The 27903-nt window shown below is 39.4% G+C and overlaps 2 protein-coding genes across 4 annotated transcripts in view; one reads left to right on the top strand and one right to left on the bottom strand.

Moving 5' to 3' along the window:
* The window catches only part of SLC25A21 (solute carrier family 25 member 21), a 256619-nt gene extending 245968 nt beyond the window's left edge, over positions 1-10651 (bottom strand). Inside the window, exon 1 of one of the 2 annotated variants that reach the window (XM_082058839.1) lies at positions 10511-10651. In XM_082058839.1, coding sequence (XP_081914965.1) covers positions 10511-10577 — 67 coding nt within the window. In that variant the 5' untranslated portion in view covers positions 10578-10651. The remainder of the gene's footprint in view (positions 1-10510) is intronic. The other variant, XM_082058840.1, reaches the window with a different exon arrangement.
* A 134-nt stretch (positions 10652-10785) lies between these two features.
* The window catches only part of MIPOL1 (mirror-image polydactyly 1), a gene marked incomplete at its 3' end in the record, with an annotated part of 192035 nt that continues 174917 nt past the window's right edge, over positions 10786-27903 (top strand). The window contains exons 1-3 of one of the 2 annotated variants that reach the window (XR_014184531.1): positions 10786-10838; positions 11979-12137; positions 26320-26460. The remainder of the gene's footprint in view (positions 10839-11978; positions 12138-26319; positions 26461-27903) is intronic. The other variant, XM_082057458.1, reaches the window with a different exon arrangement.

Raw genomic sequence — 27903 nt, 5'->3', positions numbered from 1 at the left:
ATTAACTTAGAAGAGTTTCATACTCTAAGACATTTCTTTCCATTTATTCTAGTCTCTAACAATATTCATTGTTTTATATTCACAGAAAGCCCATATGCTTTCTTCCTTCCTTTTAGAAATGTCTTGTCAATATAGCTATATTCCTTATCGTATTACAAAGTATAACTTTACAGAAAGGAGAAAAGTTTGCTGACAAATCAGCAGAAAAGCTTGATTTTTTTCCTTTTTATCATCTAGGATAGCCATCATCATACTTCGCACTAAGGAAGAATATGTCATACAAAGCATATTTCATCTTAATACTAATTTTCTTCACTGCTTAGAAAAAACACAGTAGAGGCTGTATTAAGCAAGGACTGCCTTGTTACCCACAGTTTTGTTATGTAAAATTTTTACTAACAAGTATAACAAATAAATGGCAGTCATGTTTCTTCTGCATAATTCAGCAGCCCCAATCCCATTGAGAATCTTAATCCCATTTGGGAGAAGCAAATGAAGCTTGCATCCATACAACTGAGTATTTTCTTACAAGTCCCACTGCTTTGGCTCTGTAACCACAAACTTGGAAATGATCACACTGACACTTGTCGGCATCTATAATAAGACCATTTTGAAAAACAAATCCTTCTAGCAATCTATAAGCAGCCCAGTGCTTTGTTCTCTACTCATAACCGTGAGGTTAATTTAAGCATATGTATATACCATCCCATGGCAGGCAGCATTGCAAACAAACCTGTACAGAGCATATATATAACCAGCCTAAAAAAGGCTGGCGTACCATCACCAACCTTGAGCATTCACAACCCTCACAGCTCAGATCCCAAATTCATCTAAAAGCAGAGAGCTGTCTTTAGATTTTATTCAGTTTTTAGGTTCTTCAAGCCTTTATAATTAATTTCAAGCTTTTATGCCACAACATTAACAATAATATTTTTTTAAACTCAAGTTTTAATCAAACTTTCAAGTTTTGAAACTAAATCACATAGCTCCACAAGATGGAAGACACATCAAATATTGTACAACCCGTAATAAAGAGTTAAATTTGTGTTCTATGTTTATGGTAGAACCTTTTTTTTTTTAACCATGCCCTCATGTTTTACCAAGTTCAGCATGCCATCTGGAATCAGCTGAAAAAAAGTTGAGCAATATTTACTATACATTCAAAATATGTACTCATTTTGAAAATTAAGCCTCCAAATATTAAGAAGTTATGATAATGGAAAAATAAATAAAACTTAACTCTGCTGCAAGAATTAGCTCTAACAGGAAGTGCAATAAATAGCATAAATAATTCTATCAAACTGAAAATACTACTAAGGACTCATTTTGCTTTTGAGACTGTTGCTCTTTGGGGACAACAGCTATACATCAACAAACTTCAGTGTAATAAAAACAGCAAAAAGCCCAAGAAACAAGGGTAACACCCTGAACTGGGAGATGATCCATTGACTAAAGGCTGAAAGATAACCCAGAAACTGTTTCCTGCCAAAAATTGGCAGACTGAAAAGGATCCAGAGGTGAGGCGGGAGCGGGGGTAGGAAAAAGGAAAACCCACACACAACACACACACACTATGCCAACACAAAAGCAGCTGTTAGCAGTGTAGTTCAATGACTGAAAAGTAGACCTAAAGGCAAATTACTCCTATGTTTTCTCTCCTGCTGCATGGGTGGGAATTTTACAACTTTCTCACATATGACCATATTTTCTCATCAGAAATTCACTACTATAGATGATTAAATTCTTAGATGCTTCAGATGTTGGTGAAATTATACCTAGTTGTAATGGGCTCCTAGGACAAGACACGCTGTAGCAAAAATGGCAGGTACTCGTCCTGCAACTATTTCGCTGTCAGCTTTCAACACAACAAAGCAGTTGACCTGTACTACAGACTTTCAGCACAGAAACTACTGTTTTATGACTGATGTATAACACTTGCACAAATGATAATTAAGCAGAGTGATAGTTTCCAATTATAAAAAAGCTATTGATTTATTTTATGCATCAACAGGACCAGTGATTGTTTCCATAGGCAGCAAGTGCCAATCCATCCCCTAAGAGGAGAAAAAAAAAATTACACATTTTCAACTGCAGTTGATGTTGAGCCGATTTAAAGCTTTCTCTAATAAAGGCACAGATGATACTTGAAAATACTTAGAAGCACACCTATAATGAACTAGTGTCAGTTCTCTCAATTAATTGCAATACTAATTTTAAACACTTCCAAGTTCTAGGAGTCACAACAATATCTGAAAAGGTGGAGTTTTTCCTACTTGTCTTTAGTTCTTTTAGTTCTTTTAATTCACATCAACCCTAATCATAATACTTAGGGCAGTCTGAGGAGTTTAGGTTAATACACCGATTTTTCAGGAAGAATTTTGACAGAATTAATCCTGTAGTAACAGACAAGTTCTTCCAGTCTCAGTGGTACGATTTTGAGTGTCTCACACTGTTCTACATTGAAATAGAAAAGTAACAAGCATAATGTTTACAAGCATAAGAAGAACATCCACAGTAATGTCAGGCACCGAGCTACAATTAAGGAAAAATTTGTAATATCACTTAACAGGCAAAACACCCAGATTTTCTGCACAGAAATAACCAGTACCAGTTTTCTTTTTCCTTTCTAGAACACTGCCACAGAAACACATACATTGTAATTATAAGGCATGCTTTGTTTCTATACATTAGAATTTTTTTATTACATAACTAGCCCTTGTGTTATGAAAATTTAATGTAATCAAACACTAACATCCATCACTAAGCACAACTGACAAAACAAACACTGTAAAGAAAAATTGTTCTTTACCCCAATAAAATCTTTGCTCGCAACAGTGTATCAACTCCTCAGAACTGCCTCTGCAGACAAAGCATTTTTTGCATATAAACTTCACAACAGACATGCTCCAGTATTAATTATTTTGACTACCTATTTACTTTTACATGTATAATGCACACTATCCCATAATATTCTTTAACTTGGAAACCTGACAACATCATATCTAGTGTTTGTTCTGAAGAAGTACATATCTTTAAGCTTTCATTCTTTGCTGCAGCTGTCATTCCTGCCAATACTTGAAACAAGTGAACACAAGCTTACAGCAGCCTGTAATACAGCCCATCTTCACTTTGTTTACAGATGAGCATTGAGAGTTTTGAAGAGATTTCTGCAATACTACATAAAATTCCTCAATCTGTGGAAGTCAGTAACTAGTTGCACATTGATTCCACTGGGCCAAAAGTTTATCCCAAGTTTTCTGATTTATGTGTAGTGTCTTAGCCTTAGCAATATCTTTTGACCTTTACCAAGGATATATCACAGTTTAGAATTTTTGTGGTCAATTCAGGTGAAGTCAAATTTAGTGTCATTGGTTTTGCAGTACATATATGAAACCAGCATTTATTGGTCAATATTTGTTTTATGTCTTTAAGCCTTGCTTTCACATATTGTCAACCAAAATGGCACATGCTAATCTTCTTACCTACAACAGCTTCAATGTACATTTTTATTCATCTTCCACCCATATTTCACATCTTATTGTAGGATTACACTGCCATCTTGTGGGAAACAGAGCAAAGGAATATCAATAACTTCACTACTTAGTTTCTGAGGCTTTGGGTTGGTCATTTTGTCAGGAATTTTTTTTTTAAGACTTATTACAATAAAAACAACAAAGTGCTGAACCTTTCTCAAAATCCTCAGGCTCACTATACGTACAAAATCTTAAGGATAAGTGTCTTATCACACACCCATAGAGGATTCTGTGCATAGGAAGTTTTGTCCCCATTTTGTCCCCATTGTCAGACTAAAACCTCAGCAAGCTACTAGCTTTCCCCATTGTTTCTCCTGGAACAAAGAATGGGACTCATGACATTGCTGTGGGATGTTCAAACCACCAGTGAGTATCAGAGCAGGGCAACACTAGCTTTGTTTGAAATTCAGCCCCATGTTCAATAAGCAGTTTGTTATTGACAATTTCCAAGTCCACAGACAAAAAAATTATACTTTTTGAGGTCCCAGTTTCTACAGAAAGTACTAAGCATACAACAGGTGTCATGACATGTTAAACATTATGAAAAGTCTTAGTTCGATAGTTTGGTTTTGTCACTGTTATACACACACGTAAGGATTACTTCTTCATATCTCAACTCTCATATAAAAATTATTACATTTTAAAAGTATATCACTTGAAATGCATTTAACAGTTCCAAATCATTGTTCATAACTTGTTAGTACACTGCAATGACCTGTTGGAACCATATTAGTTCACCCTAAACACTACATGCAGAGGTTTTTCCTTTGTTCCATTTAAATAAAAATTCTTTTGCAAAGAGAGTTTCTTCCAATTACTTAACTGTCTGAAAATTTATAGAAATTTTGCTAGCTGCCAGCTTTGCATATTCAGCACAGTATATGAAAGCCCATGAGGTTTTCATTAGTTTCCATCTTAAACAAGATTTTCTGAGGCAACTCCACAACACTTTTAATTAATGAAGATGTATATGAAGCAAACAGTTCAATCTTCCAGATTCAGGGGTGAAATTTTAGTATTAGACAGTAGAAAAGGCAAGGCTCAGATACTTAAAAATGCTACTTACAGAAGTAAAGTTCGAAATGCTCTAGTAGGTGGGAAGATACTCTTAAAAATTTCCAGTGGGGAAAGTTCACAATGTAACAGCAACTGGTTCACAACATGGCATTCTGCATACCCTCAGTAAGCTGGTCACTGCACTGGTCTGCAGCATGGAGGTACCTTCCCATGGGATAAAAACTATGACTTTACTTGGGTTTTAAGTACCAAGGAGACCAAAGTCAGCAATTCAACCATACTGACTTCAAAACTAGCATCAGTTTCTGTGACCTTCCCCAGTGGCTGTTCCTCATTTCCAGGGACACACCAAAGTCACAAACTGTCCTGAATACTGTATTCCCTCTCTGAGATGTATAATGATGAAAGCAATAGGGGTTGCATAGACTTTGCAAAAGTTTTTCACATTTTCTTGTCAGCATGCTTAATCAAACACAGTGTGGGGGGATGGTTTTCTGAGCAGAAACAGAAATCTTTCCAACTCTTAACTTCCTGACTGTTCCTATGTCCTCTGGATTCTTCAGAACATACTTGAGGAGGTTCAGGATATCTGACATCTCAGCTTACAAACACTTAAAACCTTCTTTTGGTCTTCCCTTCATCAAAAGTTCTCCTCACCATATCGCCAACCAAGCAACTCCTTTCTAAAGTTTTAAGTTCAACACCAGATAACACACTATCAATTTCTCTAGCCTAGCAGAGAAAATTGGCTTCACTGGTAGAAGCGAGTGCATCCCTCCAGAGTACTTTAACTTGTAGGATGCTTCCTTGAAACTAATACTATTTGACTGCTTTGCACACTTTGCTTTTTAACATGAACGGTATTTGTTAACATCTGAAATGCCAAATACAGGCAGTGAGAGATAATGAGCATGTACTGCGGTCTTAGACAATATTTCAGCCTGCAGAAGAAGAAGGTTTAAGCACTTGAAAATACTATGGTTTCAAGTCAAGATAGTTACAAGGTTTAGCTAAGTATTTAGCTTGTTTAAATTACCTCTAAGTATTAAGTGATTATTTTAGTAACATGTGAATGACAATTGCATGGCTTAAAAAAAAAAAAAAAAAATCAGCTAAGAAAACTTTAATTCCCAGAAAAATGTCAGCAAAATAAAACAAATTAAACTCCTAGGGTGAAAAAAAAAAAAAAAAAGAAAACAGGAGAATTAGATAAATTTCCTGCTGTTTAAAGTGCTTCCTGTACATCTGTCACACTCCCCTATTCCATTCATAGGGATCAAATAACCTAAGGTGCTTCACAGAACATGCTGGCAATCATCCATTGTAATGACGTTTGTCTGCCTAATGTCTATAGTGTTAGGAAGACCAAACACTTTTTTATTACTGTATTTGCATCCTATAGTCTTACTCCAACGATTTGCTTTTCTGCTTATAAATCTGGTTCAAAGGAGTTACTGCTATCTAGGATGATCAACTTTGTCTACTCCAGAAATAAAACACCTCTCAAAAGAAAAGGTTTGGACTTTCAAAAGAGCTTAAGAGAATTAGACTCCCAAATCCTATTAGATTTCAAGGCAGCTGGAAACTTAGGTCTTTTAAAAAAAAAAAAAAAAAATGAAGTCAAGAAGTCCAAACAGGCAGAAATCCTGCTCTTTCACAAAAATATGAAGAATGGGGAAAAAAAGACTAGCCCCAGTTATTCATACAAAGAATTAAAAAAAAAAAAAAAAGACAATATTATTCTCATTTCCCCATATTCATTTCTCAATAAGAGAGGGCAAATAGTTCATTTTCATTTATTAAAATGAATTAGGAAATGAAACATGCTGAATTACAGCAAGAAAGTACTTATAGATCAGTTCAATAGTACAGATCTGAAAAAAAAAGACATTTTGTATTTATGACCTACTGTACATATTAAATTATTCAAATTTTTAACTTCAAAATTAAAAATTATTATATGTTATTTATTTGCAAGTGTATGGAAGCAAGAGAGGTGAACATGCAAATTAAATACAAATGAAATTATATCTATCTTACCTGTGGTTTTAGGTAGTTGTCTCCATCTGCAGCTTTTTGTTATTAAAAAAAAAACAAGAACACACCTATACTGAGTAGCAGCAACCTAAAATCTTCAGGGTAACTATATTCAGTCACTTCCCTTAACTCAGCCAAAAGTCATCTGGGCAACTGCTTATGATGACATTTGCACTTCATCATTGAATATGACTCAAGACTCATTACAAGGATACCCTGGCAAATCAACCTGAGTATCACACAAACTTTGCAGTATTCAATTCCTCTCTATGAGGAAAGAACTCTCCATTCACTTTGTATGCAACACTATTATTTTAATTTCTGCCTTTTCCATACAGGCAGATAAAACAAGGATTTTCTGATCCTTGTGAATCAGAGAAACAATTCTTCCTGTGAGTTGAACTCTGCATTGAATGGACTTCTCAAATAGACTTTTGAAGAATTTTTATAAATCTAGGGAAATTAGAGATTCTCAAGTTGATATTTTCACAGTGGTTCTTAGAGTCTAGAGAGTTTGTTTTCTGTTTATTTTTTCTATAAATTCCACACATGCTTTAGTTTACTAATTAACCACTAGAGAAAAGGAGCATGCCTGCAGCTCACTGTGCTAAAAGTGACCAAACTTACCAATGAAGTATCCCAATTACATTTCAACTAGAGTCCTGTCCCTATTGTCATATACCCAGGCAAGTAAACCAAACCGAGTATTTTCAATTATGCTATTAATCTCCATTCAGGAATCTGAAAGACAGAAGTAAAATGAATGCCAGTGGAAAAGAACATAAGCCAAGACTGTGTAACAATTTGTTCATGTTTACAATTGAGTTCACTCTCAAATTACAAGCCACATGGAAGGAGATGCACCCCTTGCCACAGACACAAAACAGGCAGTTCAATGACACCAGAGAGCCATTCAAGTTTGACTTGAAAATGCCTCAAACAGCCAATGGTATGTTGGAATCTTTTTATTTTTATCTTTTTATTTACAGCACGGAATACTTTCATTTCTCCATCCTTCAGCATGCCAGTATCTTCCATTTTATCAGCCCTATAGACTAGGGGTCATGCTTGTTTTTTTTCTTTATGCTTCCTAAGTCCATGAACAAGTCCTGTCATCTTCCAATAAAGCTTCAAAAATCCTTTTCTTCCTGTTCTGACAGCTTAGGCTTATCTCTAATCATTTTCCACTCGACCCAGCAGAACCACTTCTTACCAGATCCTTTAGCATCAGACATTCAGATGCTAAATAACCTCTCATTTTACTTACGCAGCCAATATTTCTGAACCTTCAATTACACCTATTCTGCTCTGCAGTTCATTCTCCAACAACCTCACTGCTTTCCTGTCATTGTTTTGACAATGACACCAACTTACAGCACCTTTCTTATGAACAGCATCATACACTCCTTGTGCTTTATTGTGTGAGTTAAGGTGATCAGAACTTCTTAAAAATCTAAGCATTAGTTCACCTCAATGATTTTTTTTCCAGTTTTCTTCTAAATACCAGGCTGCGGTACAGGTAGCAAAGGCAGGCTAAAATACCTGCGACATTCCCATGAGGCCACTAAACATGACAAAGTACCTACAAAACCCTTACATTTTTCTGAAGAGGCAGCCAAAAGCAATATAGTGTCTAAAATGATGCTGGAAAACTAAGTTCAGGCAATCAAATCCCTCACTAGGATGAAATACTAAGTACACTCTCTACAACAAATGACCTTCATCCTTTCCTTCCTGCTTCTACCTTTTCCATGTAGGATTCACACTTGCCTGAGAAATTTAACGTAACTGAAGACCTCAAAGGTACAGTCTTCCTCTTCTATCTTCTCTATAAATCACCAAGAAAAACACCATTGAGTTTTAAGCGTCTATCAATCAAGTTTTCAAGTTTCATCCATTTCTCTCTCATACCTTAGAACTCCCACTTTGAGCCATAAGCTTACCAGTCTCTCTGGTACAATTTTACTGTTGTTCAGACCTAGACAGCAGTTGCTACTGGTTTATTTCAAAACCAATGAGTAGCAATTTCTGTACAGGTTTAAGGCTAGTGATAGAGCTAAGGAACCTGCCTGCCAGGAGACTAAGCAAAAGGATACAAGCATCTGTTAACAGTATGTTTCTAGACTAGATTCAGCAGGTTTCCCATGTTATACCTTAAAAAAGTGTTAGGTACAGATCAGTTGTCTCCTGGAACTGAGAATACTTTCACCTTAACATTTATGCCTACCAGATCAGCAAATAGTTTTCATGCTTTCTTTTCCCTACGCCAGTCTCAAACACACTCATTTTCCAATTCTAATCCTTCCGTAAAACTCTGTTTAAAAGACAACTTTCCCTCTGGTCTGTTAGCAAAACTGTCTGTGCTTCAGTCAACAAAGAGACCCTGTAAAGAAAACATGCTACTGCCAAAGGAGGGGAAGATACTGAGTTTGATCAATCTGAATCAGTAAGGCACAGGCCCACTGTTATTGACAGATGAACCTGTTATCTTGTAAAACACCTCAGTATCCCTTCAGGTACAAATGGCCTTCAACAGGCCTAGTAAAATTAAACCTTTTCTTTCTCTCCTAAGGACCATGGGGAGTGGTACCAAGCAGAATCTTAAAAAGCTTTAGGATTTCCAAGGTTGCAGGAGAGCTACATAAACACAGTCACACAATACACTGAAGGGCCAGGACAGCAGACCTCTCCACTTCTGCTGTGACATCTCCCTCTGTCAAAACAGAAAGCTGAAAACAGAGGACAGGCAGAGTCATGAGCATAAAAAGGAAGCGCTCAAATGTGTGTTGGTGGCAGGAATGTATAAAAGTGGATTTAGGAGCAGCAGGGGAATTAGAGGGAACAGAGCCCCAGCTTACATGCAGTGGCACAGCCACGCAATACTCACCCACAGGAGAATTTTGCTTGTGCCAAAGCATTATGTAAGACACAGTTGTATTACCATGCAGCTTTCCTCCTTCAATTAAAATGTAACACAGCGAACAGAATTTTGACCCCCCAAAAGGACACTTAATAACACACTACATAGTTGAAATGCTAACAGGATTCACACATATACACTAAAAAAAAGCAAGATAGTGTGTAAATACTCCCTGCAAGGCAGGATGATATAAACATTTCAGATTGTTTCCAATTTAGGGAAAACAAACTGAAGAAATCAACTAGCAGTGTTTTCATTCCAAGGCAGATGTGGGTGGTTTGACGTTTACAGTCAAATATTGGGATGAATTAGTAGCCTCATCATTCCTAAAAGTATTGACAAACTTGAACATACATTTCCACTCTAGCCCTTCGTGGGTTTCTCTATAAGGCAGCAACGGAGAGCAGCAGAGGGAACACCTTCGTGAAGGAGAACATTTTCTGTTGCCCCACTAGCGGATTGCACAGGCTCATAGACAGTACACTTGTAAAGTGTTGGTACCTAGCTCTTTCTCTGTTTCCTAAGAAATATTAAGTTTGATCTGTTTCTTATATCTGAACAGTATATTTGTGTACTGTTTTCCATTTGTGCACTGGTTCCACCTCAAGCAAGAAAACACCAGCAGCCACCCACCAGAGAGGCTTCCGAGGGGACACCGACAGCTGTTACCGTTGAAGGGGGCCCGTCTACCAGCCTTATCACCCGAGGGGCTGCAGGGTGTGTTTAAGGGAGATACACCGCAGACCCGCGGACGGGCCCCCTCACCCTTCCGGGGGGCCGAGCACCGTTACGCAAGTTACCGCCCCGGCCCCACCGCTCCCGCCCCCGGGACCCCCGAATCGCCTTTGGGGCCCGCCCGCGCCGCCCGGCGGGGGAGGAGCCGCCGCCGAGCCAGGCCATTCCCTGCCGCCGCTCCTGCGCTTGAGGAGAACGGCGAGGGGGCGGCGGAACCCCGGCGGGGACGGGCAGACCTTCCCCGCCCCAGAGGAACGCGACCACTTACCTGCCGAGCCTCCAGCGACGACTTGGTGAGAGGCCTCCTGCAGAAAGCTGCCGGGCTGCCGAGCCATTCTCGGGCGGCGAGAGGAAGCTGGCGCCTGGAGAGCGGCTGCCGAGACGAGATCGATTCCGCGCAGGGCGGGTGGGGAAGAGCTGGGGGGAGGCGGGAGCCACGCTTATCTGTGGGGCGGGGGCCGCGGCAAGGCCGGGCGGGGCAGGCTGGGACCCCGCGTTAAAGGAAAACGCGCGGTCGCGCAGTGGCCTTTAGTAGCCGGCGGACAGAGGGTGGCCCCGGATGGGGCCCAGCTCGCAGCTGATGGCGATCGCAGAGGGTAAAGGGCTCTCTGACTGCTTGCAGCCGGGAAACCGGCAGCCTCTCTCTTTCGGGCAGAGTTGGGGCGGTCGGTGCTGGGAGCACCCCTGCTGGGGCGGGTGGGCAAGGCTTTGGCGGCCTGTCACCTCCGCAGGCTTGTGCCGTTCACTCCTCGGTTCGGGGTGGTGCCGTACAGCACACACTTGCGGTCCTGCTCCCCACTGCTGCTGGGACCTTACTACCACCCGCAGATCCCCTGGTGCTCCACTTCTAGGAAGTGGTGCCGTTTGGCTCACTGGCTGTCATTCTCAAGCATGTTGTTCTTTTAAAACTTTCAGACGTTGGTTCCAGCTTTTTGGTGTTCAAGGGACACATGGGTATTTTGTCCTTTGGAGAGTGGCTATTGTATGTGTTGCACAAACCTATTGGCCCATTTTAGTAAACAAAACAGTGCCAAGGCATAGCCTCAAGCACTGGGACACAGTCAGTGCCATTGCTGACAGTCTCCAACATGGTTTTTGCCAAGGCCAAACTGTGCTTTTCCAGAAGACATCAGGGGACAACATGAGGGACAGCATGGGCTCATCCCCAGAGACAGCACCATTGAAGACAGTTCAACCATATGGCTACAGAGCACAGACGGACATTTATTCTCAGGGTCAGAGAATGGCCATAGATCCTTTATGTTTACTAGTACACACATAATATTTTTGACTTAGAGCCAGATTCAACATGGCACTCAGGTTAATAAACTACAGCTTAAGCACTTAATCAACAACTGAATACCTGAATGTTTCTATGGATATGCAGCCTGCAAAAGTTGGGAGTGAATGCAGTATTGCAGACAGTCTTTTCCCTGCTGTAACCCTGACACTGCTCTACTAGTCAAACCACTGGGTTACCAAGAGAGCTGCAAAGACTTTTTCCTTGTCTCCATTACTTCCCCTCTCCCTAAATCTGAATAGTACTGTGGTTCCTCATACTCTTCTCTATTTCCTCCTTTTGCATGTAGCCCATAGCCTCTAGTATTGCTGATTTTTCTTACCCCATTTATTAGAGTTAAGATGATAGACTCAAGGAAATGGCTCTTGAATATGATGCTAGACTGTTTAACCTGTCACAAGGATAATTTATTTCCTTTTTTCTTTCTTGTTAACAGCCCTACAGTGTTAACACAGATGAGGATATTCATTTTGAATCAGAAATCCTTCACGTTATCTTCAAAGCAATTCTGAATACCTTGTGTGATCTTGAGCATCTTGAAATAGAACAAGGAGCCTAGATTTTCTGGCACGTCTTCAAGAGAAGGAAAATAAAGGTAGTTTTTACATCCTTGTTTCTTAACTTCTCTCCCTTGAAAAAAAGGGAGATTGCTGGTGCCTTACAAGGACATCAGCTTATGCTAAACTCAAAGCACAGATAATTTGTAACTAGGTGCATTTATCTATTCCTGTAGCACAGCTACCAAAGGCAAGTGTTGGTACCTAGTTCTTTCTCTGTTTCTTAAGAAATATTAAGTTTGATCTGTTTCTTAAGTCTGAACAGTATATTTTTGCACTGTTTTCCATGTCTGATAGGTATTTAATGGCAGTCTGCTATCTATATACATTTTCATTTGGTAAGAGAGAGTCTTCCAGATGTTCATTTAAAGCCTCTGAGGTAGTGACTTTAAGCTAAAATACTAGGCACAGTGAATTCTAGGCACACCAGAGGAGTTGCGCTAAAATCAGGAGTCCCTGACTCTAGGATGTAGCACAGTAGAGTTGAAGAGGATTCAAGCTGGTTTTCCTCACCCTCCAGTCCTGGAAAGGTACCTTTGGGCTACAAGAGAAATCTGGGTTTGTTATAATAATACCATATCTTTTCCTCAAGGGACATGAAAAACGTTGAAAAGAAACTCCATTGTGAACAAAGGCATAATTGACTGCTATGAAAGTGCAGGTGGAAATACCTAAAGTAGATAGGAAAAAATATATTCCAGCATTCTGATGGACAGAATTCACAAAGTCAGACTAAATCTAATAGTAAGTGGGAAAAAAAATAAATAAAAGACAAAATATATTTTATATTTTTATTAAAATGCCATTATTTATTTCATACAGAAAAACTGTGGAAAAACTGGCAGGCAGAAAACTGTGCAGTCAGAGACAATTTGTTTCAGATAGTGTTGTGAAAGAGAGTTCTCAGATCACAGCTCTCCAGATTGGACAGGGGTTACTGTTAGACTGAGGGAGAGAACTTGAAAATGAATTAAGGAAAATAATGAAAACCTATTAAAAACAAGATTACCCTAATTTAACTGTCCCCCTCATTCACTGGGAAAGAACCTTTTTTTTTCTACCAACAAAACCTAATGATTTTTACATGCAGAGTATTTTGAGAAGGAAGGATCCTTTAGCAGCCTACAAGTGGGTTTTGTGCATAAGGTTCTGAAATTACAGTGTTTTCATTCTCCTCACAGGCTTTTCTGGGAATCATTTGTCAAACCTTTCCAAACGCGGTTTCCTGTTTTGAGAATGGATTGCAGGCACCATAGTATTTGGAAGCCAAAACTTTATAAAAGTGCCTTTGGAAAAGTATTTTCATGAAGTCATAACACTGTTCTGATATGTTACTTCACAGAGTGCCTGCAAGTGTTTGGGGATAATTTAGCAACAATGTTGCTAACTGAATAAGGTGCCAAACTTGACATGTAGCCTTTAGTCATTTAGAACAAAGATTAGAGAAAAACAATGTTTTTATTGCTATTGAAAAGTATGTAAACATAGAAAATTTGTGGAGAAGTGTTAATAAAGTGTTAAGACTGAGACCATAGTTGCAAAAAAAGGAATAATATTCACCTATAAAATTCAGTTATATAATTCACATGCATCAGCAAATAAACAGTAACTTGAATTCTTTGATCTATGTAGGAGCAGAGAGGAGATTGCTGTGGGAATACAGAGTAACTCCCTTAAATTAATAAACATTGAATGTGCTGACCTTTAAGTAATTAAAATCTCAACTTCAATGTTTCATTAACATTTGCATTAGATCCCTTGGTTTGGCTCTTTGAGACTACTGCTCAATAAATATACCAGGATCATCAAGTCCATGGTGTCCTGTATCACCAAAAAGCAGATGCTGAAACATCACTACTTTTTTGTTCCAGAGATGCAGGTCTCCCTGCACAATGTTCCCTTTGATACAAATAGCAAATCTAGTATTAAGGTTGACTTGCTGCAGTAGTTCAACAGTAAAGTGAATTTGGAGTTCATCAGAAGGTGAAGAAAATGGTTGGTTACATTTGTTTTCTGCAGAAGGTGTCACCACAACAAAAAGATTTACATGAAAAAAAATGCTCGGAGTGTATAATTTACATAGAGAAATATGTTTACAGAATAGCATAACACCTTCTTGAAAAAATGAACTCTGCTATTGTTAGGAAACTATTAAGTTTGTCTCACAGTATTCAAACCCCAAATCTATTCACCTCAATACAATTAAATTCTCCTGTTGGAAGTCTTTTCTGTATATTGCACATCTCTCATTCTCCATCCACCCCTCCCTACCGCCCCGCAAAGTGGGACCTTCCCACTGTGCAGGTTTCCTGAAGCACTTCTGGGCTTAATCCCATTTTCACATGGCCTCTTCCCAAAACAGTACATGTGCACCACTACGTCATCCTCCTTAATTGCCCTGACAGGGTTTCTCTCTGCATCTGTGATCACCACATCCCTTAATAGGCAACACCCCACCTGGCCAGCCTGGGCAGCGTGCCACTGCTAACCCCCCAGAAAGGGCATAGCTTTTCCCTGCGTGGGGAGAGGCGGGCAGGGGAGACGCCCGCAAACCAGCCCCTCAGGTTCCCACAGCCCCCCGCCCGGCCACGCTTGCCAGCGCTTGGCCCTGCACCGCCTACTCCCGCCCGCAGGGCGGCGCCCCCTCCAGAGCCCCCGCCGCCTGGCCCCGCCCCCGGGCCGCCGCACGCGCCCGCCTCTGCTACCGTCCGGAGCGCAGCGCCCGCCCGCTCGCGGGCTTTGTTGTGGAGGCGACGGCGCCGCCCGCACGCCGGCAGCGGGGGAGGAGCGCGCAGGTAACGGACCGGCGGGGCGCTTCCCTCGGCGGCTGCCCCGCGGCGCTCGGGTTTGAGCTTGCCCCGTCTCCTGCGGGGGGGGGCGGGCGGTGGCGGCGCTTCCCGGCGAGGTGGCTGTTGGTAGGGGCCGCTCTGCCCTCGGTACCTCCCCACGGGCAAGCGGCCCTGCCCGGCCTCCTCACTTCCCCCGCCTCTGGGGCCGGGCCGCCGCCTCCCGGCATGCGCTGCCGCCGCCGGCTTCTTCCTCCACGTACCGGCTGCGTGGGTCGGGGCAGCCCCTCGCGCAGCCTCTTGTCTGTGTTACCCTACCTCCCCCCTGCTCGGCGGGCTGTCCCGACCTACAGCCCGCTCTGCAGCTGCAGAGACGGGAAAGCGAATTGTCCGGGCGGGAATGGGCGGCTTGGAGTTTTAGAGGCTCTGAGCCCCGCGGGGAGGGCAGGGACGGACGGGCTGCCGCCTCCCGGGAGGAAGGGCAGCGCCGGGCACGGCGGCTTGGAGAACCGGAGGTGAAACCTGTCCCCAGCAAATTTAGGCGGTCGGTGCTGTTTCTTTGGTGTCAGGTGAGAACAAGCTGTGGAGAGTACCCAGAATAGTAGTAATACGCTAAAAAACAAGCAAACAAACCTCAAGACAAAATAGATCACACAAAAAAACCTGCCAAAATCACATTTGCAATCTCTGGTATCTTTGAACATTTATGACTTTAAAAAAGTTCCTTGTGAAGTCCCAATCAGTTGTATACCTCAGCTCTTAATGTAATGTAAGTTCCATAATAATCTGCATTCTCGGTGGTGTTGTGAAGGTCTGTTTTGTTTGAGGAAAAAGGCTATGGCTTCTCAGTGTGAGGAGTTTGGAGGAAAAACATGCAGTATGTGGACATAGAGGCCTATCTGAGACAGCACACACTTCAGTGTTTATCCCTGAAACAACTGGGTCTAGGTACAATTTCAAGGGGTTGAGGTGATTCAAACTGGGTGCTGTAGGAGTTTGCTGACCCTGAGTTTAGTAATTCAGAGTGTCCTGCAGTGCTGGAGTGTGGTTTTTTTGTTTGTTTGTTTTTTGGTTTTGTTTTTAAATACTTCAGCAAGTTGTGACTACTGTTGGAACAGTTGTAAGTTGCTGTGGTTTAGTCATGGAAGAAAAACCAGTTAACCACAAAGATGTGCTTCTGGCTCAGCAGGTCTCAGGGCTGCGAATTCTGGAGCTTGTGGGACCTGTGTGTATTTGGGAAACATGGTGATGTGCTTGCCTTCTTCTTGTACCTGGCCTTGAGTATCTGTTCTTGGCCACTGTTTTGCTCTGGGAATATACAACTTCCATTCAGCCTGAAACCATCTGTTTTGAATTATTTGCTTATTTAAATATACTGTGGCACTAAAATATTTTTGTGATGTTTAGAGACAGTTAGAACTAAGTCATAACAGTTAAAGTAAACATGCTCTGTTGTGTGATAGTTCTGTTATTATTTTGCTTTTGTTTAGGTATGCGAAATGCTGTTATTCATAGCGAGGTCCTTCCACTGTGTGAGACTGAGCTGTGTACACCAGTAAAGTACCACTGGCCTGTTGGCTGTGAGCTTTCCTGACCCAGTCCAGGGATCAACACTGATATTTGGCTCTTGAAAGTGATAAACTTGTCTTGCTTTGTTCAGCTAAGGAGAAGCTACTGCAGTTCTAGTTGCAATAGGGAAGCAAAGAGAGAGTCTGGGAGGTAACATAATGTACAGGATCTGAGAATGCAGAAACAGCTGCTGCTGCAAGTTTTAGGGCAAGGAGATGGCATTGGGAGGCTATCCAGTCACTGCTGTGTCCGAACACTGGGAGTGACAGCATTATCAGGGAGGTTATAGCCCTCCTATGATTTGGTAAATCTGCCTATGGAGAAGACATAAAGTATCAGAATATCTGTTTTCCCTCCTGGCCATTTCTTCACTAGTATTGGATGTTTTTTTCTAGTTTACTTCTAAATACCTAGACTGATAAGGCTAAACCCAAACTAGTAAATCTTGTAGTCAGGAAGATTGTGTATTTTCTTAGATTTAATAAATTATTCCTTATTGTAGGCATTTGTGTATACCCATTTTGTAGTTATTACAGGCTTTCATATAGTGATATTACAATTTCTTTGGAGCCTGATTCTCATTACAGTTTGTAATGAGGACTACTCTGTCCCATAGTAGCGGGTAGCAAATTCTCCTGTTTTCATGTAATAACTATTTAGACTTCTTGGCTCTTGTTTTGTTTCTAGATTCACCTAATTTCCCTTTTAATTATTAGTTTGCCCATTCTGGAGAAGGAAATGTTACTTTCATTCTTTGCATTCTGTTATTCTATATGTCTTCTTGTGAGAAGTCATTCTAGATCATGCGAAGTTAGGAATGCACTATTATGATGCTACCTTATTTTCTTGATTACCAAGAAACAAAATGATTGTGTTAGGCTTCCTACTTCTCTCACAGTGAGGCAAACCCAACACGTTGTATTTCTGGCAGTAATGGGCGTACAGTGCTGATGCCCCATGGTCCAGATCTAGCTTTTTGCAGTTTGGGTGGGGGGGGTTAGTTTTTGAGGGTGCCTAGGTTAATAAAAATGTAAGGAAGTTTTCAGAGCTTGCTGGAAGGATTTAGAAGAGAAGGAAAAATATGGCTTTGATTCTTTGTGGAAAGAATCATTAAATTATCAACTCATCACTAGAACTGAAAGCAAGAAGATAACATGTGAGCTGAGGGTGAAGGGGGAGAGGGGCCTACATGTTGATCGCAGTTTTATGCACAATCTGTCACATGCACTTGAGAGATATCCTAATGAATATTTTTGCTACTTCTTTTTCAAATTTTTAGGCTATCATACATATGGCAGAGTAGGTGCTGCATGTTAACAGCAGCATGCTTGTAGTGAAATGTTTTTGAAGTTTGAATTGCTGATCTGACTTGGTGTTCACTTTAGGACATATCTTCCAAATCTACGCAGAAGATTCATTTCACTTTTACATATATTGTTCTATATGGGTGATAGATGTTTTGAAATTTACTGGAAACACAACCAAGCAACCCATCCCAGCTGCAGTCTGTTAGCTGATTTCACTACAGGGTGATGTTGCAACTGACAAAAATTCCTGAAAGTATGATTTCTGGCTTTTGCATTTTCCTTTTAAAGGAAAATAATTTTAAAGGTATAATAGAAAGAGTATTGAATCCTTATTTGCAGAGCAGATAGAGGTATGGAAAGAACCAGTGTGTATGCCCATTTGATAAGATGAATCTCTGTTGCTTTGATCTAGCAATTTTCTAAGTGATAGGACAGTTTGCATGCTCACTGCTAGCTTCATCAGCCATGGTACAGAAACTATAACAGCAGGGTCCACACTACAGGCTATTTGCCATTATCATTGCTGAAATGTATTCTAGAAATTCATGTTGGAAAAGGCACGTAATTCTGTTGGCAACTTTGTGTAGTTAAAATTATCAATATGTTGCTCTCAATTTTAGCAGGGAATAAAATACGTATCTTTTCCTTAGTAGAAAGATGTCAAGGCAGCATCTATGGTACTATTTTGCTCAGTATCACTTGGTGGAGTAGCAAACCAAGGAACAGATCCACCTTGCCTTTAAGTGAATGGCAAAGCCTCCATTGGTCAGAGTGGTGTGGGATTACACTGTGAATTTGGAAGTAACTGGTAACTCAGTAAGTAAACCGAGTTCAGCTTCTGGAGTGCGTTAATTTTGGACCATGACATCCATAGTAAATTGAGTTAAGGAGATCCACATAACATGCTGGTAGGCAAATGTTATCCTTTCTGTGCATTTATGTAAATCTGTTGAAGACAGAATTTGATCTTTAAGTTATACATTCAGTTAAATAGTGATATTCCAGGTAGCTATGCACTAATTTAAATGTTAAATGTGAAATAAATTAGAAAAATCTAATCTGCTTCAGCAATGTATTATTAGGACAAAGAAAGATTGAAATACTTGGTTATTGATTAGCTCTTTGGAGGGAGGGGGTGACGTTTCCTGTCAGGATTCATGGAATGAGAGCAGGGTTGTGTCTGAGTTGAAAGTGTTCTGAAAATGCTGTATGATGATCTGCTGTGAGAGAATTTAATATGGGATCGGACATTGCTGTACTTGAAGCAACCAGACTGACTTTTTAATGATCTTCTTAAAGCGTACAGATCGATTTATTTATGTTGACTTGTACTCCAACTTAAAAATGTCCACTTGTAAAGAGAATATTTAGTGCTGAAGAATTGCTTCATGGTAGCGTGTGTGTGTGAATTACACTCAGTGGGACCAGAGCTAAAAATTGTCATTAGTTACCAATTTAACAAATGAATGGTACTAAGCTTAGACTGACTTGTGAAAAGGAAACAGGGCTTTCCAAGACATGGCAGTTGATGTGTATGGAAATGACAAGTATTAAAATATTCATTTTTTGCAGAGTGTTTACACAATTAAAAATATTATTGTGCATTGTTTCTGTTTTTAATGCACTAAGCTAAATACATGTATAAATCTTTTTATTGTGAAAATTAATTCTTATTTTAGATGTCCGTGTCTTCTTTCCTTTGGGAGTAATCAGCACTGCTTTAGCTTTCTTGCATTATGCTATTTCCAAATGTATATATTTGCCCTCATTCTCTTTGTTAATTCTAATGTATCAACAGGTGAGGAAGTGGAACCATTTTGCTGCCTACATCTTACATCTGATACGAAATAAAACATCAATTTGTACTATGTTTTTGTTGTGTTTTTTTTTTTTTCCAAAATATTACAGGTTTAACTTCAATTTAGAAACTTAATTGACTGCCAAAAAGATAAGCCTAATTACCAAGAAAAACGGTAACTCATAGCCGAGTGTAGTTAGAGAACCGAGAATATAACTGAGCATAATTAGAAAATTATTCTAAGACATTCCAGTGCCCATTTCAATACCATTGAAGGAAGTTATGCAAAAATATGTGTTCTTTTTTAAACTTTCATTTCTCAGTAATGGTATGATATATAGTGGCTTGAGTGGTGGTTGTCGTTGGGGTTTTTTTTGCTTGTTTGTTTTTGGGTTTTGTGTGGGTTTTGTTGTTGTTCTGTTTGTTGTTGTTTGATTGTTTGTTTTAAGCAGGTAGTCCTCTTTGAGAGAGATTAGATGGTGAAATGTGAAGATATATATCTAATGCAGTGATCTGTATGGATATTGTCATTTATGCTTATTGTAGCTGCATAAATTATACACACCCTATAATAAAGTTGTTAGTATTGATACAATAAAGTTATTGGTATCAGTATAATAGTTTGATAAAGTTATTAACATTGCTTTTAGAGAGGCACAATTCTGTTTTCTCAAGTGCAGTTCATTTCAAATTTCTTTGATTTACAGATAGACTTGCTTTAAGATTCTGTTTCTCAATATATTGTCCTTGTGATTCACATTCAGGTAAATAAAATTTCAGGTTCCGTAGGATTTTGCAAAATTAAGTACTTGGTAACTGAGAATGTGTTAACTTGGTTATGTACATTTTTAGATACAAGCATGAGAAACAAAGCAGTATTTTTTACAATGTTTTTCTATAGTGTGATTTTATGTGTGCACAGATAGAGGCAGTTTTTCTATTTTATGTTGTAGCAGAGTATTAGGATGTGGTTTTCCTTGTCTGGAGTTTGACGTAAATACTGTATGACCAATTTCTTCCTTGGTAACCTTCCTTGTAATGAGGAAAATGCCACTATGAAACATCCCCCATGACTTTAACATTTTGGAATGTTTTGTAGCTTGTTTTATAAAGCTAGAAGAATGTATTCTGATTTTGAATTTATTACAAATGTGAGTGATACAGGTAGTATCAATTGCTTGGTGTAGTCAGAGTAGAACAATCAAATACTCAGATACCAATCTAAATCTGTTTTCACAGATGCTTGTTGACATTTTTCAAGTTTTTTTGTTTGGTTGGTTGGTTTGTTGTTTGGTTTTGTTTTTTTCCTATCGGCTTGTCAGGATGCCATGAGCTTGCTGACAGTGTGAACAGTTTAAGATAGAATAAAAACTAGTCTTGAAGTAGTTAAATATCTCAGTTCCCATTATCTATATCTGAATAAAAACAAACAGTATTTAATAAGTCTGTATTCTTGGGTCTGTTTGTAATGGTATTTATTTTCATTAGACCACAGGAATCTTGATGTTAAACTTTTCTTTTTGTACCTGACTATGTATGATGAAGAAGGATGTAGTTCCACACCTATATCCTTCTCAAGTGTACTGTGCATTGATGTCATTGTTCCTTAAACAGACATCAGCAACTCCATAGTTCTGCTCAGTTGTATTTTAAAATGTGTTTTATTTAAATTTAGCAAGTGAAAAGCCACCTTCGAGGCTTAAATTTAGCTTTTTCTTCAAGATAAAAAAAAAAAAGACAGCATTCTGTTCTCATTCTTTATTGTTATGCAGGTTCATTGTAGGAGATTTTGTCTATTAGTCTCTTCAAATGTCATTTTAGGAGGATGAGCTAAATTGGTAAAACTGGGCCCCAGGAGAAACTGCATGAATTTCCAGCCTTATGGAATATCCCATAGTGCCCACGTTTTATTACTCCTTGCCTCCATTCCTGCCTTCTTGCAGTGACCATCTGTTGGTTGTTTCCAGGTGTTCCTGGCTAAATTATTCTCATCTTTTCCTACTTAAAGGTATGGTGTGAGGGATGTGGGTATTTCTGTGATTTCCTTACCCTGATCCCATTGCTCTTGTGCTGCTGACAGTATGGAGCTCCACTTAGCTGCCCTCAACTTGATGTTGAATGTGGGGCAGGGTGTTTAAGAAAAGAGGTGGGGAGGAGTTATGAAGCTCGCCGTGCTTTTCTTGCACCAGGTCTTGAGTTAGCTTCTGATATTGGTAGACATGCCTTGGAGGACAGCATTGGAGTGAGCAATTTGTTATCCCTTGCCACCTAGCTGTGATGGCTGGTTGCACAGGTGCCATTGAATTTCTCAGCCATCGCTCCACAGTCACCAGAGTGAACTTGTTCAAAAGGAGCTCAGGTGCTACCTGAGCTGCTGAACAGAAGTGGTGGCACTGCCGCTGCTTTCTGTGCCAGCTCCTCTGCTGCAGCCTGAGGTCAGCAGGGCTGGCTCATGGGCACTGAGGGTCCTGAGAAGGAAAAGATACTGCACTTTTTCCCTGCCAAACATGAATTGGAGGCAGAGTGGGGTTAGTAACGTGAGGATTAAATGGCTCAATTTGAGAAATGCTGCCTATGACAGCAGTAACCAAATTGAAGTTAGACATAGTTTAGCCGTGTGAGCTGCAATTGCTACAGTGCAGAGATACCCTTACTGAAAACTGATGGCAGTCTCCTACTGAAACTTTTTTGCTTATGTACTTTTGAGGAATCCTCTTTTTAAGGAAAAAGAAAACCATTTCTGATGCCTTAAATTGTGCAGATATTATGCAGTTATTTCCAGTAATTTTTCTGAGTTATCTTGTGTTTGCTTATTTGCTTGCTTTAAGAAAGAAGAATTAAAACTTTACATCTGGATTGTGAGTGTGTAGTTGTATGTTGCATCTTGTAGAAAAATGGTGGCTCTTTAAAACAGTTTTTGAGATGCATTTTACAAATATTAAAGCATAATAAAAGATTTCATATATATACAACTGTTTCCACCTAGCATGTGTGACTGCATGTATTCAGTTGACTGTTTTCCTATGAAGCAGTAGTGTGTTCTGAATATCCGGGTCTGACTAGCAAGCAGAGATGTGAAATAACTGTTGATATTTTAGTTTGGGGTTTATTTTGTTGTTGTTGTTTGTTGGTTTGAGTTTTTGTTTGTTCGTTCTGTTTTGTTTTCCCACCAGCCTTTCCTGCGTATGTGAAGGATCACAGACCAGTAGAGGGAGCCCTGTGGCAGCAGCCACCTCACAGGGGCTGGTGAGGGTACCTGCAGCCTCTCTACCCAGAGAGCCAGGCAGGAGAGGCTTCTTGAGCATCCATCTGTAATATGTTTTCTTCATATGTGATAAATGAACATGGTTTTAAAACTAAATGTCTAGTTTTAGCGGTGCAAGCCAAGGCAGTGACCATGTGCTGAGAATGTTAGGGACAGTTTTGCCGTGTTTTCAGGGACAGGCGATCAGGTGAAATACCCTGATCTGTTCTAGAGACCTGGAGGTATTGAAAGTCGTCTGGTACATCACGTTTTCATTTTTCAGTTAATTCTGAGTCAGCTGCTTATTGTTAGGCAAATCTTGATTGAGATCATCGCAAACAGAGTCTGTGGGAAGCTCTTAAAATTACAAAGCAGAAGAATTTACTTTTAAAATTTTTAGGATTTGGGGGTTTAGGATTTGGTTTAGTATTTTTGTCTCTCACTGATGCTAACTACTAATTCTTTTGAAACTATGTTTTTGACTATTGAAATTTGTTGAACAGTGCAGTTCATAAATTCAAAATCAGCAGTAGCTGATCTTGCACATTCCCCCACCTACATCCTCAGCCCAGTGCTGTGATATGCAGTTCAACTAACTGATATAGTGGTCTTGGTTTGCTGGCCTCTATGGGCTGCTTGCAAAACTATGAAGAACATGCAAGTTGCAAACAACTTCCTTTAGAAATTAGTTGATGTGGAGTTTCTCTAGTGTGAGAACTGTTGCTAAACAGCAAGGTGCTAATTTCATTTGTAAATGTGAGATTCAGTTTTGAATTTTAAAGAGAGAAAGGAGGATAATGTTCTAGAGGTAATAAAGAGGTAGTAAGTTTTAGAGGTAAATAAGAGGGCAGTAAGTTTTTATTCTGTTACAAGGGGTTTTGTTGTTTTGTTTATGACAATAAGTATATATTTACTTGAAAAATCTGCCAGATTAGGGTTACTCTGTAATTGTAACAGGTACACAATTTCTATAATGTATACCCTGCATTTCTTACTTGAAATTCTAGATTACTTTTTGTTTACGTTTCAAAACAATGGAAAGGGTGTGGGCCCGTGGTATTCTTGTGCTGACTAATATTTCTGTGCAGTAACATTCCTGTACAGTACCTTAGATCCCAAAAGAAGAATGAAGGAATTCTTGAAGCCTGCAGATTTTTCTGATGACGATATGAATACTGAGCTAAGTTGCAGTCTTTGGAAACATGTTTCTGCCTGCTGTTCATCACACATGTGAAACCAGCATTCAAATGTTGAGGAATGGGGTTAAAAGTGAGGTTGTGAAAGCGTTTGTCAAAAATAAATTATTGAGTTAGAATTCTGCTGAAATGGTGCCATTTGATTTGTATTGATGGTTAGTGGTTAGTTTGATGGTTAGTGCTTATGGTTTGCAAAAATGACATTATGGGTTTTCTTTAACATGGCACATTAGCAAACTGTAGTACAGCACTCCAGTCCTTAACACCCAAGTAGTTGTTGCACTTTCGAGTGGGAGCTCTAGTTGATGTTCCAACTTGTTACTGGTTTAGTGCGTTTTAAAACGAACAAACAAAACAAACAAACGCACACAAACCACAGCTATGAGCATCCTTGTGCTTTGGAGAGAAACTAGAAAAGCAGTGGTGTGGTGGGTTGATCCCAGCCAGCAGCTGACTACCCCCATGGCTGCTCACTCATCACCACCCCTGGTGGAATGGAGGAGAGCATGGGGAGAGCAGAAGTGGGAAAGCTAATGGGTCAAGATGAAGACAGTTTAATAAGCAAAGGAAAAAGAACAACACCAGGAAAAAAAAAAAAAAAAAAACAAACAAACAAAAAAAAAAAAAAAAAAAAAAAAACAACTGATGCAAATAGGGTCACTCACTACCTCCCACCCCCAAGCATATCAATGCCCAGCCAGTCTCTGAGCAACAGGGGCCTTGGAAAAAAAACTGCACACGCCTTTTACCCCCGTCTTGCTTTACCCCAGTTTTTATTGCTGAGCATGATGTTATGTGGTATGGAATACCTGTTTGGCCAGTTTGGGTCAACTATGTCCCTTCCCAACTTCTTGCCCACCAACCAGGCTGTTCTCTGGAGGGCGGAGTGGGGGGGAAGAAGAGAAAGCCTGGATGCTGTGCAAGCACTGCTGGCAAGAGGCAAAACTTTGGTGTATTATCAGGGCTAATTTAGCCACAAATCCAAAACACAGTGGGAAAAAATTAACTCCATACAAACCAGACCCAGTACAAGTAGTAACTTATTTTTTAATTGTAAAAGCAGTCTATTTTATTTTAGAATCTATTATGAAAAGCATTTTGTAATTTCATAGAAGCATATATTGATGTTAGAAGCTTAGTTGGACGTACACCTTAAGTTTTTGAGGAAGGAACACATGCATTTGTATAAATAGCATCTACTTCTGTTAGCATCAATTTTTAAATTTTTTAATACTTTTTTTGAGAAGAATTTACTCTATGCAGCAGTCGATCACTGCAGTGACATTTTGAAATTTCAGCATGTAGATTTGGCATTAACAATGTATCTTAAAGCACCTTTGGATTGTTAGAGCATGATAGAGTGGCCATATTTTTGTTTTATTTGAATTTTTATTTAGTTATGATCAGAGGCAGGGATATTAGCACAAAAAGGAAGCTGTAGATGAATATAAATATTTGACTTGAGTGTTTATAAAAATAAGCCTTTTCCTCCTCAAGGGAGTGGTTACAACATTTTAGGTCATGTTCTTGTTAAAGGAGCTTTTTCTTTGGAGAGGGATGGGGAATTTTCAGGAAAAGTTTGGCAGTAAAGCCTTCAATGAAATGCAGGGTAGAGCTGAAAAGACAAGATGTCCAGAAAATGACATTCCAATGCCCTTAGAAGTAAAAGTAGAGCACAATAATCTTGTATGAAACATGAAATGAGTGGTAGAATCAATACAGTGGGTTTAGTGGTCATTTAAAGGTGGGGGGAAAAAAATACAAGCCTTCATTAAACTTCGCCTTAAAATGTTTATAAAAAAACAGAACCCAGAAACATCAAGTCTTACACCTGCCAGTGCAGAGAGAACATCATGACAAGATGACTGATAACAAAGGGGTTTTCTGTGCTTGATGCATCAGTTGAATTTGGCAGTTGCCCTCAAGAAAGTGGAGACCACCTCTGTGTATGTTCAGCATTCTTTGTGTATCAGCACCTGATTCTTTTGAGAGATTTTACATAGTGCCTGAAGCATTTAGCAGGGAAATATAACACATGTCAAATAGCAGAGGTTGTAGTGAGGTCTGATGTTTTGACCAGGGGAGATGATAGAAGTGTAGAGCTAGCAACTGTGAAAAGCTTTGGGAATATTCAGAGCTTCTAGGCTCTGGTTCCATTTCTTTTGATCCAAAAGATCTCAGGTGGTAACAGATTAATTTCTAATTCTGATATAAGCAGAACTAATAGATTTTTCTCCTGACAGTATAGTGTACCTCAAAGACCTATTGATAACTTCCTGCAGCATGATTTCATCACTGCTATAGTTGTTTTTGTTAACAGGGTACACTGAGTGGGGAAGGAGATTATGGGAACTGAGCCATGTAAAGAACTCCTGCAAAACACAGAACAAATCATCAGGATGTGCAGAGGCTTGTGATCTTCTGTATTGATCAACTATAACACAGCAACTGAATGAAAAAGGTGTGTTGGTCTTCTGAGTGGTTTCTGAGTGCAAATGGGGGCGAGATGGGACACTAGGTAACTGCAGTCTTACACTGAAGTACTTGAACTTTTTATGGCTTAAATTTTCAATCTAATTTTGGTACTCCTATATTGCAGTAAGGGAAACTAATAAGGTAAATTGGTCTAAAACTGATATTATGAGCTAAACAATATGGACTGTTCTGTTCTTAGAAATCACGAAATCACACAGAATCACAGAATGTTAGAGATTGGAAGGAACCTTGAAAGATCATCTAGTCCAATCTCCCTGCTGGAGCAGGAACACCTAGATATGTGTGTGGTGTGAATTTTTAGTTGGACGTAAATCAACCAATGGGGAAATTAACCCAATATCTAAAATATCTTAAATGGTGTGTATCTGTGACATGTAACCTTTTCTGAAAGCTGGATGTCTTTGGTGGTAGTTTGATTCTTATTCCCCTTTGGAAGTGGATTGTACAAGCTGGGGAGCTGTGCTGGCTTCGCAGTTCAGTTTTGTAAATGCAGTGTGGTTCAAAGTGCTCTTTTTTACCAATGAGCAGTTTTGCCTGTTCCCTACATCTAAGGCACAGATTCCAGGTGGATGTCACAAAACCACTTTTTCTGTATTTTTTTTCATTTGTAGGACAGATTTGAGTCATCATCTCTAAGATAAGGAAATGATGAAGCACCTCAATAATTCCTACAGAAACTATTTACAGTCTGAGAGAGGAAAGATATTCCCATTTAAGCCTACATCTTGCCAGTGTTTTTAAAATACTATAAATTGCCTTCCAAATATTTTTATCTTATTTTACATTGTTTATATAAGTTTGTCAATGTATATACTTAAAATAATGTATTAGGATTTTTAAATGTTTTCTAGGATTTGGCCGGATTAAAACTAGAGTTTGTGGTTTTTTAATATATTCCTAGCTGTTGCAGTATCTTTTCACTGTAGGACTTTTGTTGATCAGTTTTTCTTGATTTTAAAAGCTACGGACGAATGTCTGTACCTACGTTAATCACTTATTGCTTGTATCTTATAATTTTATAGTTAATTTTGAAGTAATTGTTTTTGTTGTATGCTTTTGTGGACTGGATGTAAATTAATCACAGAAGTACAGCATCAGCATGGATTAATTATGCAAGTAACCAAAGTGGCTATTTCATTATTTTATTGAAATTGTAAGAGTTTGAGAAGATCTTTTGTTTTAATAGATTAGCCAGAATTCATTGGAAAAAGTCTTAGTATGTTTAAGGTAATGGAAAAAAAAATTGCTTTCAGTCCATCCTACAGAGATCCTGTTTAAAACAGATGACAGTCTGTCACGTTTAGTAGCACATCAGTCATCAGATTTATTTTAATTCCTTAAGCTGAACATTTCATTCAAGCTTGTAGATTGTCTTGTCAAGCTACCAAAAGCCTCATAGCTTTTCTGT

The sequence above is a fragment of the Streptopelia decaocto genome (assembly GCF_964273445.1).
Source record: "Streptopelia decaocto genome assembly, chromosome: 7".
In the NCBI taxonomy this organism is placed as follows: Eukaryota; Metazoa; Chordata; class Aves; order Columbiformes; family Columbidae; genus Streptopelia; species Streptopelia decaocto.
This window is presented reverse-complemented; position numbering and strand designations above follow the sequence as displayed.